Consider the following 13,965-nt stretch of genomic DNA (forward strand, 5'->3'; position numbering starts at 1 on the left):
ATTAATGGAATAGTTTGGGGGTAAATTTTAATTGGCTGATAATTATTGGGGAAGTTAATTACCTGGGTAATTAGTTCATTGATAATAGATTTAACATATAGCGCTTGCTTGGATTGAGGGTAAACGAGAGAAAATGAATAGTAGAGTGATATGTAAGGTGCGTTTTCCATGGTTGGTATAAGAGTAATCCACCCCCCGAATCTATTACCCTCATGGAGGAGTAATACATTACCCACCATCCCTCCTGATTAATGATTAAGAAAGTAAAACATTTACCCATTAATCATTACTCATTATTTACTCCGCCAAACTAATATTCAAGAAACTCATAACCCAAGTAATTAACTTCCCTAGGGGTTTGCTTGGATGGAAGGTAAAAGGAGGGGAATGAATATGGGAGTAATAGAGGTGATTTTTATGTTTAGATAAATATTTTACTCCCTTAATCATCGCCCAAAAAGAATGAATAATGTATTAATGTAATCAATTGGTCTCTTTTCGTGAATCATTAACCTTATGTCAAACCTATCATCATTGAACTCATTACCCAAGTAACTAACTTCCCCTATAATTATCACCCAATTAAAATTTACCCCCGGATAATTACATAGGTTCCAGGCAAGCCCTAGTAATTAAAATTTACCCCCTGATTATTCCATGAATTTCAGACAAGATAATTACTGGATAAATGTTTTACTCCCTTAATCATCGCCCGAAAAAAATGAAATAATGTATTAATGTAATATGTTTTCATGAGGGTAATAATTTCATGAGGTAAATAATTACTTTCATGCCAATCATCAAACAAAAAAAATACAACTTACACTCCTAATTATTCATTCCCCTCCTTTTATCCTTCCAAACAACAAGCCCTACATAACTTCTCCCTTTTTAATGTCTTCTATTTTCCCCTAATTCTTTTTTCTAGGGTTTCTTAATTTCTCTTCCGCCTGAAATATTTTCCCCATTTTTCTCTTCCTCTATCAATCGCTTTGATTCCACTTCTGTCGAAGAATTATTTCGTCACATATATAGATACATATATTTGTCATCTATTTTCAATTAGGGTTTTTGATTTTTCTTCGAGGATCGAAGTAATCAAACGAAGATTTTTCATCATTTTATAGAGAGAAGAATCCGCGTCGAAAGAACAAATTAAGGTGATTGATTTCCATATTTAGTTAATTTACTGTTTGCTGAAGATTTTGTATATAGCTGTGATTTTTTGATGATCTTAGGACTGACTTTACTTTAGTAGTTTACATTGTTTGACACATTGATAAACGGTTTCGAATTATGATTCATGTTAGTCGACCCCGAATTATATTGGGAATAATGCTGGAAATGGTTGGTTAAAGGAATAGAAAAAGGCTCATTTTTGTTAGACTTTGATTAACAGTGTAAAGCTCGATATTTTTGCATTTGATGAACTAGTTTAGGTGTTTAATTGATTATTATGTTAGATAAATCCAGAAGCTAGTGTTGATATAGGTTGAAGTGATGATTCTAAAATGTTGGAAAATGTGTTTTGGTGAAGTGGACTAATTTGGCAATATTTTGGGAGCTAGGAAAGTGGAAAGTTTCGAAAATTTGATGATAGTTTTGTTGTGGGTAGATAATTTGGATTGTTGGTAAATAGTAGAAATTGTGATTTTGGAAGTGTGTAATATTGGGAATATCTTGGGTAATGCAACTGGGGGAAGGTCTTGGACTAAAGTTTGTATTCGAGGTTGTTAATATGATTAAAGGTATAGTAGCGAAGGAGCTGTAGTAAAGACGTAAATGAGCACTGTTGGTAACATTGTGCCAGTGAAGTTCTATCCTATAATTTGATTTTATCTTGGGTACATGACAATTACAGTGCTGAAGTTTAATAATAGCAGCTTCGGTGATACTTTGACGTTAGTGCATCCAAGATGGTCAACATAGTAGCAGCAAGTGGGTTGCATCAAGCGGGAAACTTAGCTATAATGTGGGAGGTAGGGAATTGGAATGTTCAAAATGATGGTATTTTGGTCTCGGGATGATTGGAACAAAGGTGTTTGATGTAGAAGGAGAGCTCTATTTGCTTAGTTTTTTGCTATAATATAGAGTTGTGTGTTCATCTTAGTAATCTAGTGGCAGAATATTTTTTACTATGGGTTTAGGATTTTTGGTTGGAGGAAGACTGAAGGGTTGCGTAGTTTTATGCAGTTTCTTTGTTAATGAATGAGCCACTAGTGGGGCACTTCATGTGCCCTGCTGTGAACCAAAGTTGTGATTGGGAGCGGAGAAAGTGAAGGAAGTGGTGAACAAAGTTGTAATTGGGAGCGGAGAAAGTTAAGGAAGTGAGGTGGTATTTTGCCATATCCAATTGTCATAAGTTAGGCAAATTGATGCTTCAGAATCTTTCCTTCAAACTCTTCTTAAGGTATAAGTCTTTGCAGCTGGCTAAGGTCTCTGTTGAGTAGTGGGTAGGGTATTAAATCCCGGCTGGTTTTTGATCTTGGAGTTGGCCGTCACGACTTGATATCCGTCGTTGTGCCATAAATATGTTTGCTCTAAAATGCAGCAGTGATAACCTCCAAAGCATTTATATCTCGGTTACTGTGTATCATTGTAAATAAGATTTAATACAATTATTTGGGCTTCAAATGGATGATATGTTGAGGGGCTGCTTTTCAAATAATAATATTCTACTGCTTAATTGGTAATCTGTATCATGCTGCATGTTTGTTATTCTTGATTTGTGATCTTGTCCCTACTTCCCTAGGCTTGTCACAACTAGGGGTGAGCAAATTTAGGTCCGGACCGGAAAAATGAACCGGACCGAACCATCTGGCCCGGACCAAATCCGGACCGAATTATTTTGGTCCGGTCCTCGGTCCTCGTTTTTTCAAGTTTTGGTGTTCGGTCCGGTCCGTCCAAGACTGGTTAATTTAGGTCCGGACTGAATGGACCAAATTTCATCTTTCTAAAGACTAATCATTAAAATATTATGAATCAAATTAACATATTATCTTCAAAAGACATTATAAATTAGTATTGTCAATGATTTTCATAAGAAGAGTCGCTTAATTATTTCAATGCATTTTATTTTGCGGAATTAAAATGTAATTATCGTATGCGAAATAGTGAAAAAACTAGTTTTAGTCCGTTTCGGTCCAAGACCGTACTGGACCAAATATTCCGAGTTTGGTCCGGTCCAAGACCGAAAGTTTTAGGTCCAGTCTTCGGTCCACTAAATTTTTATTTTCAGTCTTTGGTCCGGTTTGGTCCGGTCTTGGACCGATGCTCAGCCCTAGAACTCACAACCAGTCACAACCATGACTGCTGTATACACTTGTATACATTCCTGTGCTCTAGAACTATGCTATGTTCTTCTGTATGGATTCAAACAATTGAATTAACCATAAAATGTTTTAGAAAGTTAAGAACTACTCTGTATTTGTACTTGTTTTTTTTGTGGTGAGTTGTTTTAGTTACATACTCCCTCCAATTCATTGGAAAGCTACCATTTGCTTTTGGCACAAATATTAAAACAAGTGGGCCAAATGTCTCCAGTTTACCAAAATGCCCTCACAATTATTAAGACGAGTGTATAGTCTGTATGGGGTAGCAATAGAATAAGGGTATTTGGGTCTTTTAGAGAGAGATTGTTTTTCCCATTTATGGAAATGGTAGCTTTCCAGTGAATTAGCCGAAAAAGGAAAGTGGTAACTTTCCAGTGAATGAGAAGGAGTAGGTCTCAGTTGGCCGTAAAGAAGCCTTTCGTTTTATCTTCTCTGTGTGTATTTTCTCATATTTTGTCCGTGTTATGTTATGATAGCTTGAATGACCTTGCAACTGGCATCCAACTATGACTTCAAGTATGGGAGAGCAAAGGTATCCATAAATTCCTTTTTTTTTTTTTTTTTTTTTTTTTTTTTGTGTGTGTGGCAACTATAACATGATCAATGAAGCATCAAATATATAGTTCAAGTTATGAATGTTTTGGATTGAACGGGGTCAGGTGCTGCGTTTTGTGTCTGTGATTTGATAGTATTCATGGTTGACAACAACAGTTCTCATTTGCGATTTTTTTCATGTTTAGTAAGTTGTGTTTCCCTTTCCTTCATTCACTTTTTTTCTAGAGGATGCCAGGGTGTAGAGTAGTATTAAGTGAGACCACAATTTCTTGTTTTGATATGAGTTTTGTGGTTGGGTGAGCTGGATCACATCCTGTGTCTAATATAACATATGCTCACCATGTTCTTTTATAACTGTTGTGGAAGCTTATAGTTTGGCTTGCTTCTGAGTTGCTAAAATACCTACAAATATGGATCTCCCTAATATTAGTCGATTGCTGTGAAATTTTTGAATGATTGTGTGATTTGTGTCTGTATTCAGCTTCATGCGAACTCTTTTTGTGAGCTTTAGTGCATGCCTTGTGAATATGTCTGTGTCATTTGAAGCTTTAAGTGGTTTTTCTTGCTGGGTATCAAGTTCTATATTTTTCAACATTTCCCTCATATTTAATCATATGATTTTTTTAAAGATATATATGTTGTGCCATACTACCACGTAGTTTCCTCAAATACATGCTTTGGAACACCATTATCTTCCTTGCCTTTTGTTAATTTTACAGATGGGCTTCCAAAAGAAGAGGTGGTATGACTGTCTTGGGCAAAGTGGCTAAAGTAGCTGTTCCAAAACCTTTAAATTTACCTAGTCAAAAGTAAGTGTATCTTGCTCTATTATCTTGTATCATGCATTGATATACGTGTTTGTTTAATCATACATTTTTAACTGTGTTCAAGATTGGAGAATCATGGTTTGGACCCCAACGTAGAAATTGTTCCCAAGTAAGTATTATATATAATGTACCACCATTTCTGATTTTGTTGTTTGGGGTGTTGTGATTTTCAACATTTAACCAATGATTTTGAACTTTGAAGTAGCTGATGGTATGATTCGAATTCAGGGGAACTCTTAGTTGGGGGAGCAGACCATCATCTGGCAGTTCGAATGCCTGGGCTACCTCAGCACTCTCACCCAGTACAGATGGGGGTAGCTCTTCGCCTAGCCATTTGGCTGGACGTCCTCTGTCTGGTGGTGGCACCCGGCCATCAACTGCTGGCAGTGAGAAAGGCCATGATTCAAATGTCATTGCATGGGGTCCAAACTCAAGGCCGTCATCAGCTTCAGGGGTTCAGGGCTCCAACCTTGCATCTTCGACATCTTTACGCCCTCACAGTGCAGATACTAGACCTGGTAGCGCACAGTTATCGAGGTTTGCTGATCATTCACTAGAAGGTTCTGCAGCCCGTGGTGCAACTGTGTCTTCTGAGCAAATGGTATGCCCATATTAGCCGACCATAAGCTATCTAATAATAATAAAATGTATGGTAGATTAAGATGGGCCACAATTGTTAGACCAGGTGGCTGGGTGGGTAACGAGTCTTGTAAGCCCTTATCATTCATCTAACTTAAACTTCTGTCGCATTCTCTTGCCCATGTTCGATTGGGCTGGCTACCTAATTGAAGATTGGTGCTATTGTTGCCCCACGACAGGCTGGTTTTTATTGTCTGCCCGTTTATTGGTGGCTTGGTGCTCTTGATGCTATTCGGTCTTCTTATTAGTATTTTTACCCTTGTTTTTTGGTTGTATGTGTGCAGGGAGGTAATGAAGGGTTTTCCTTGAGCTCAGGAGATTTCCCAACTCTTGGGACGGATAAAGACGAATCTAGAATGAAAATGGAATCCCTGGGTACTATGCTTGCTTGTCGCCCTTAATCCTTCTTATTCCATTTTTAGCCTGTCCCAAGGCGTATCGATCTTTTCTTTCAACCCTTAATTTTTCAGAAATAACTTAGTGTTTTTCCTCTTATTGTCCTCTCTTGTTTACCTCTATTTGCTTAAGTAGGAGGGCTACCCTGTATTTAAGCCGTTAGATGTATGAACCAAAAAAAATTGCTGACTTTTGCATGTATATTCTAAGAGCTTGATTCTTTGTCTATTTTAGAATGATTTTTTTTTTTTTTTCATCCAACAGAAGTCTGAACGAGAGTCTTGTCCTTTGGTAATGGTTAGACCATGTTACTCCCTCTATTCCCCTATGTACTTTCATAATCCTTTTATGGAAATTTCTCTTTGTTCCCATTTCATTTGCTTCCTGTTATGGTAAGATTTTTAGGGTGCAAAATTAAGTACTCCCAAAGTACTTCTAATATCTAGTAAGTGCAAGATCGTGAAAATTTACATGATTAAACCCAGACTGAGTTCTCATACCGAGTTCATTAACCACTAACCCTCCCAAAGTCTCTCTTCTGCAAACATCAGCCCTCCCAGTCTCTCTCCTCCCCGCTAGTCACCGGATCCACCTTAACCTAATTCATTTTGTTGCATATTCCGACCACTGTCAATCTCTGATTACCATAGATGGCCTGGTGTCCCACTTGAGACTAGCAATGACCAACCCCTCCTACCTTTCCTCAAACTCGCCCATTCCCATTCCCTTACCATAACCACTCCTCCACCTTCCCCTCCCTTCCCTCCTATACTTCCCGCAAGGTCAGAAGTGAGGTGTTTGTTCCGTTAGTGCTGGTAAGGGGTCTGAGGTGGCTTTTTTTTAGATTTCTACTGGGTTTCTTAAAAAGCTTACCAATTATATGCGAAGAAAAATATAGAGGGAGTGGCTTTGAAGGGTTTTAGTCGAATCTTAGAAACTTATCACTATAGTTCGAAACCTTCTCTCATTAACTCCCAAAGTTTCAATGGTCCGACAGTTAATGGGATTAAGATGGCCTAAATTAATTTTTTGCTCTTAATTCCTTAGGCAGATACCGAGGATGTCCTTACTAGCCTTTTTCTGTTTTTTTTTTTCTGCACCTCATTTCTTGCTGCTGTAAGCTTAAATACCGAGGCATTCTAACTCAAAAACGGCTTTAAAATTGTCAGATCCCCTGAATTTCAGCGTGAACCTTTTTCTTCATTTCTAGGGTGTTTGATACTGATATTGTGCTTGTTAACCTTGGTTGATTAGTGGTCTGAAATGGTTATCTGCCTCTGACAGATGCTTCTCATGGAAGGCCTGGTTCATCTTCTGGCGGAGCTAAATCAATGCCAGACAGTATGGAGATCTCCCATGGTGTGTAGTAGATCTTCATTTTATTTCTTTGCATCACTTGCCTTCTTTAACTTGATCTTCTATAAGCATCCTTGTTTTGTCTTTTTTCTAACCCTTCGTTTAACAAAACCTCCACATTTCAACTCCTCTGTTCTATCTTTCTCAGAAGATGCAAGTGATTCGGGTATTAGAGATTATTCGTGGAGAAAAAATTCTCCCCCATTTGTCGAAGATGGACCTCGACCTAGCATGGAAAGATGGCATGGAGATCCTCATCTATATCAGAATCCTAATATTGGTCCTCCACATTATGATTCTTGGCGCGGTGCTCCGTCAGCTAACCCTCCTCCAGGTGGTGTTTGGTATAGAGGGCCTCACGGCCCTCCTCCGTATGGTGGCCCAGTCCCACCTAGAGGTTTTCATATGGAGCCATTTCCTTATTATCATTCTCAGAATCCAGCTCCTGGCTTAGCTAACTCTCAGCCAATTCCTCCTGGGGTTGGGCATCATGGACATCACCCACAGAATGGAGATATGTATAGGCCACATTTACAGGAGTCTTTCATGCGTCCAGGTTTGCCTATGAGACCAGGATTTTATCCGGGACCTGTACCTTTCGAGGGATATTATCGACCTCAAATGGGATTCTGCCACCCTAATGAACGAGATTTGCCATTTATGGGAATGCCTGCTGGACCCATCAGCAATAGACCTACAAACCAGAATGCTCCTGATCTAAACAACTCTCATCCTAGATCATTTGAAGGTAGAAGGCCAGACCAAGTTGATCCTGATCGTCTACATGATCCTCGAGGAAATTACAAGGTTTTAGTGAACCAAAATGACGGTGAATATCAGAGTAACAAGGAAAGGTGGGGTCACAGAGTGATTAGTGATGTATCAAATCGTGAGAAGGGGATCTTATCAAAGGCACCGTTGCAGGAAACTGCCTGGGGAGACGATTACCAGAAACATGATAATTCTGGCTATGGTAAAAATGCAGTGAAAGATGAAGTGCCTTCTCGGCCTCCTGATAATAGATATCACTCTAGCAACTCTGCCAACCCCAAGTTATCTGAGAGCGTTTTCAATGCGGAAAAATCTGGTACAAGGCCTGGCTCAGGTGATCGACCTACTTCTAGAGATCATTCGTTGATACAAAAGATAGAGGGTTTAAATGCTAAGGCCCGCTCCTCTGGTGGAAATGTTTTTAATGGGGAGGAGCCGACTGAGCGGGTACAAATGGTTGATGCCCGGCCTCGACAATCTCTGCATGAGGCAGATACTGGAGTTGTTTTGGGAAGGCATTATCCCACTGGGGTTCGTGTCCCGGTTTCTCGTGATACTGATTTGAGTGCAAGTGAGAAAAGTGGTGAATCTATGATGGCTGCTGGCCCCAGGTATGTCTGTTTTCTCGTGCTCGTCCTTATTCTGCAAATTTTTCTACCTCCTTAAATTCAACTTCCCATTCAACTTTGAATGGTTTTTAAGACAACACATTGACACCATAACTTTTTGCATACATATGTATTAATTTTTTTATATTTCTAGACATATTTATGGTCATAATTCTTAAACTTTCACCCCAAGAGTCAAGTAGAAAGTTTGATATGTGAAGCAGAGAGTACGTAATTTTCTGTTGCCTGATGTTGGATTTCTCAGGAGAGCTAATCAAGGAGGACAAAATAGAGGCTATTCTCATGGAAGGGAAAACTCTGAGGGGCAGGAAGTCTCTAGATGGGGAAGAAGATCTCAGTCTCATTCAGTTCAATCAGCTGGTTCCAACTTGACTAATGATCATGTGGAAGATATGGGACTGCCTAGAGCTAATATTGAAATGAAGGGTGATGCGGAACCTGCTATGTCTAGTCTGGATTCTGGTGATACTCAGGTGCGTTTGTATGTGAGAAGTTGAGAAAACAGATCCGCAAAGTTTTTCCCCCCCACGTAGAGTTCTTTTTATATTTCAACCAAGTATATAATTTTACAAAACTTAACAATTTTGTTCAATTTGTTTTTAGCATAGTAATGGGTAAATTATGCTAAAAAATACTATTATTTTTTATGTCCCGAGACCTCATAGCACTAATCCCTGTGTGAATCATGTTTTTCTTTCAAATGCTTGACAAAAGTGTATGTTTCAATCATCTAATTTACTGTTATATCTTTCAGCGAGCTAAAATGAGGGAGATAGCCAAGCAACGTGCTATCCAGTTGCAAAAAGAAGAAGAGGAACGGATAAGAGAGCAGAAGGCGAAGGCACTTGCCAAACTTGAAGAGTTGAATAGGCGTAGTGCTACCCATGTCCCACAAGCTCCAAGTCAAAAACAAATTGGTCAAACTTGTTCTGCAGTCCCACTGATGCCTGATGATTCTAAAGACCAGTCTGATTTGAAAGCAAATTCAATCGCTCGACCAAACTCAGGTGTTTCTGACGAAACTGCTCCGACAGACATCAAAGTTATGGATCCTGCTGTTAAGGTCGAGGATGCTCCTAGTGACAGAACTGCAGCTCAAGTCGATGAAGTCTCAAAGCATAAGCGAGCTGGTTACAAGTCAAAGCAAAATGTCCATGAGAAGAATTTAACCCAAAAATTAACCGGTGTAGGTCAAGATGTTTCCGATCACAACAGTGGAAATGCAATTCACGAAGTTACTGTTGGTAATAAAGTTGATGGAGGATCTCGAAAAGAGCTACCTGAAATACCTCATGTTTCTGATTCATCTGCTCCTCAAAAAAGAAGGAATAACAAAAGTGGGAAGAACAAGCCAAAGGTGGAAACCTCATCGAATGCGAATCCTTCAACTGTTTCTCAGCAAAATAATTCTGATCTTGGTCGAGCTAGTTCTGCAAGTATGGAGGATAATACTTCTGATTTACGTGCTTATTCGAAACAACCCGCTCAGCCACCAGGAAGTCATTCTTCTGACGTTCATGGTAGGGTCAACAATGCCTGGAAGGGCCAGCATTCTCGAAATGTGAGAAGTTCTCAAGGTAATAAATTATCGGAAAAAGCTCAAAGTAATGACGCTGTTGTCTGGGCTCCTGTGTGCTCAGTTAACAAAGTCGAGGTCCCTGCTCAAACCACTCAAAAGGCTGTCGAACCTGTAGCTTTACCGGCAGCAGGAGAAAGCATGCCTCAGAGTAGCTTTAAATCTAAAAGGGCTGAGATGGAACGATATGTTCCTAAGCCTGGGGTAGCCAAAGAATTGGCCCAACAAGGAAGCATTCAACAATATCCATCTCTACCAGTTGATCAATCGACAATCGCGCAAGCTTCAATAGATTTTTCTGTAGGAAATGGAGGAAGAGAAAAAGATTCCCAAGGTTTTGATAATAGACATGGTAGGGGCCAAGGATCATGGCGTCAGCGTGTTTCTGCGGAATCAAACCACGCCCATGAATCTATGACGACGGATCCACCAAACAGACCTGCTGAGCTACCTATGAAAGGACCAGAAGCCATTACATCTGATGGGCAGAGTGGCGTAAATGATTCTACCTCCAAATCATCTGCTGCCTTTACCAGCGCCAAGGGTCAGTTTCCCTCTGGAAGGGGGAAACGACATCCCTTCAAAGGGCAGAAAAGTAGTGGTAATTCTCAGAGTTTCGAGCACAAAGATTCTAATGCTGGCTTGAATGATTCACATATTGGTTCTGAGAGAAATCATATAGAGAAGACGCAGTCCTCAAAAGAGAGTAGGGCAGTTGTGGATCGTTCTGCAGCTCATTGGCAGCCCAAATCTCAGGTGCATGTGGCCCACAATCAGCTAGAAAGTTCAAAACCTGACATTGGTTCAGGTAGTATTGTGCATTCTCATTTAGAACACAATCTGTTTGCTGCCAAAGATCGAAGACCAGGATCTGAAGAAAAATCAATGCAAGATTTTGGCCATAAAGAGAAGAGAGATCCACATGCTAAAGGGCAACCACACCCTTCTAATCAGGCATTGGAATCTGAGATTGAAGACAGGCGCAATGAGCAGCGACCTTTGTCAGGGTACCGCAAGAACTCAAATTATGGCAGTCGAGTCAACCGGGTACATGAGTCTCGTGGAGAATGGACCACCACGGCACCAGAAAGCAAGCAACATTACTCATCTGCCAACCGAGAGAGACAAAGGCAGAACTCACATTACGAGTATCAGGCTGTGGCGCCATCACATGAAAGCAATGATCGTGAGCCCCAAATCCAAAGTCAACAAGGTGGTCAACGGTTCAGAGAAAGGGGACCCTCAAGACGTGGCAGGGGTGGCAGGGGAAACTTTTATGGGAGGCAAAGTGGTAATGAATGATGGAAAGAACATATGCACTTGTCAGTCTCGTTAGCTGATTTTGTGGCTTCAGAGGTGAGGGCAGTATCCTCATTTTGTCTCGGCCAATAATGCAATCTGTTTTGAGGGGACAGTTCGACGACTGACTGGTAATTTTATTCCCAGACTGCAGTATATTTCATTTTGCTTACCTGGAGCAGCGGAGCTTGGATGTCTAGGGATTATTTCTTGTTTCTATTCTCTTAAGGTTTTTGGTTATAAATTCGTCTTTAAGCTAGGCCTTAGATTAATTCACCATTTTCGGCTGAAGTGCTGTTGGAAGTCTTTGTTCCCGGTTTTCAAATGACAGGCACATGTCCAAAATGGAAGCATGATTGTTCTTGGCTTTCCCACTTGTAGAAACTGGTATTATGCCTTGTTTAGTAGTTTTCGCTAATTGTCGTTCTGATCTCAGCAATGTTGATTAAGAAAGAGGTCATTGTGGCTGAACCTATTGGTTTCAGATTAGTGACTGGTTGTTGATCGCAGAATAGGTGATTTGTAACAGGTCTATCAACTATGTTCTGGCTTGCTAAAAGAAGCATTTTGATGTATATACTTCGCAGCGCATCCCACATCGGTCTGCATTTTTTTTTTTTTTTGACAGCAACAAATAGCATAGCTTACAAAAGAGCTTCTTGAGTAAGATTATGAGCTATCCTATTCACCCCCCGTAGGACAATAACTAAGAGAGTAACAATGAAAATGAGACGCAATAGACTTTAAATCATGGATAATGCACTTAACAGATGCATTCGCCTTCTTCGCTCCAGCAACCTACATAACCAAAATAAGACAATTCGTAACTAGTCTAACATGAAAGTACCCTTCGTCCAAGGCCCATTTGAGTGCCATGATAGCTGCATTTCCTTCGGCATGGAGGGCAGACGAGGCAAACGAGCGAGCGTGAACAGTATTCCTTAAGGTCCCATTACCATCAAACAAGTACCACCTCATGCCAGAACTTTTATCGGTCCTCCAGGCAGCATCACATTTGATAGTGTAAACATTTTCGCACCCAGGTCCACCAACAATCCAATAAGGGAAGGAGTTGCTAATTCTTTGAGCTAAACCAATTCAAAGACAGGAGAGGAATCCAACAAAGGTGCTCTAAGGAGGCTAACATCCTTACTGCTCACTACCTCATTCATACACTGGATGTAACCAAGAATAGAATTGAGAGCACTCAATTGGCCAAGGGCGACGGTTTTTGAAGACCATCTCATTCCTACAATACCAAATTCTCCAAAGGGTAGCAATAAGGGGAAAGAGGAGGGAGTTGGGATCTGGGCCAATTAAGAAATAAGTAACTTAGTTTATGACCCAAACCCTAGCATCAATGTCCACCCCTCCCATGATTCTAAAGTCCTAAAGGACAGCCAAACCATAAAGCCTTTGCAAAGTTACAATCTCTGCAGAGGTGAGAAATAGATTCCACACAAGGAGATGATTCATCACAAAGAGAACAGGAGGAGCGCCAATCCTCATTTGAGGAATTCAGAGCTCACTGGAAGGGCATTAGCCATAAATTTCCATAGAAACACCTTTAGTTTGTTAGAAATAGGCAACTTCCAGAGCTTTGATTTTTTGCAGAAGGCCATAATTGGTGCAGACATTCTAGAGCGATCAACATTCGAGGTAGGTCCATTAGATAAGGCCATAGCGGCAACATAGTATCTCGACTTGACCGTGAAAGGAGTCATCCGAGGGTTGACACGGGATATAAGTTGTGAGGATTTTCTTTGCAACTCCCTCACCCGGATCGAAACCAAGAAAAGAGAGATCTTATCTCCTATGATTATCATGATGATCACCAACCAGTAGCGTGGATTCAGTAGGAGCATCAATAAAATCCCCACAAAAATCATGAAGACTATATCCCTCAATCCATTTACTCTTCCAAGCATTAAACCGAGAAGAAGATCCAATAGTCTAAGCAATATTATTGTAGATAAGATCAGATTCCCGGACAAGGCTTTTTGAACAGATAGTTGTGTCAAAGTTTGATATTTAAGCATTGCCATGAAGACGTGAACGAAAGATTGTACTCTTGCTGCCTTAAAATAAGGAAATTGTATATTATACGACATAACTACATGGAAAAAAATAGAGGGTTAGAGGTATTTATATACTACAGTAATAAGAAAAAGATGGAAAAAATTAACACAAATTCTCATTTGTGACGGCTCTATTCCCTCATAAGCTTAAAAGTTATTTCTCAAACAAACAAGCGGATTATAGCGCTCCGTATCGACTATTAAGTGTTGTTGTCATTACCGGTCTGCAGTCACTAGCAAATAACAGTGCTATTAAGTTCATATAAGGACAATGTTGCATAATTCACAACTTCTATATTGGCTACATTATGTTATATTTGTATAGTTTAATCCCAACTCAACCCAAAGTCTTGCTAACCTCCAAATATAATGTCTACTTGTATATTAATATATTCACATTTGGTGATAATTTGTATACATTCTCTTGTTTTCTTAAGCTACAAGAATAAAATGAAGATATTGAGATTAGTTACGTATTATAAACTTGTTCTACTAACATTTTTGTGG

The 13,965-nt window shown here is 39.8% G+C and overlaps 2 protein-coding genes across 2 annotated transcripts in view; both read left to right on the plus strand.

Annotated features, from left to right (window-relative positions):
• LOC141651180 (uncharacterized) overlaps positions 1 to 1,221 on the plus strand; it is a 2,399-nt gene extending 1,178 nt beyond the window's left edge. The window contains exon 2 of the mRNA XM_074458902.1: positions 1,216 to 1,221. Within this exon, the coding sequence (XP_074315003.1) occupies positions 1,216 to 1,221 (6 nt within the window). The remainder of the gene's footprint in view (positions 1 to 1,215) is intronic.
• Positions 822 to 11,955, plus strand: LOC141653148 (protein MODIFIER OF SNC1 1-like). Its single transcript, XM_074460815.1, has 10 exons — positions 822 to 1,160; positions 3,809 to 3,864; positions 4,607 to 4,696; positions 4,779 to 4,823; positions 4,943 to 5,315; positions 5,638 to 5,728; positions 7,034 to 7,108; positions 7,254 to 8,487; positions 8,750 to 8,978; positions 9,260 to 11,955. Exons 2-10 carry the CDS (start codon positions 3,839 to 3,841, stop codon positions 11,381 to 11,383), a joined length of 4,287 nt encoding a protein of 1,428 aa, XP_074316916.1. The 5' UTR covers positions 822 to 1,160; positions 3,809 to 3,838; the 3' UTR covers positions 11,384 to 11,955.
• Positions 11,956 to 13,965: the final 2,010 nt, after the last annotated feature.

Source organism: Silene latifolia, chromosome 4 (assembly GCF_048544455.1).
Source record: "Silene latifolia isolate original U9 population chromosome 4, ASM4854445v1, whole genome shotgun sequence".
Lineage (NCBI taxonomy): Eukaryota > Viridiplantae > Streptophyta > Magnoliopsida > Caryophyllales > Caryophyllaceae > Silene > Silene latifolia.

Coding starts and splice junctions, on each gene's coding strand:
- LOC141653148 (XM_074460815.1), top strand. CDS start 3,839: ATGACTTCAAGTATGGGAGAGCAAAG. Junction 3,865..4,606: donor TCAAGTATGGGAGAGCAAAG/GTATCCATAAAT, acceptor TTAATTTTACAG/ATGGGCTTCCAAAAGAAGAG. Junction 8,488..8,749: donor ATGATGGCTGCTGGCCCCAG/GTATGTCTGTTT, acceptor TGGATTTCTCAG/GAGAGCTAATCAAGGAGGAC.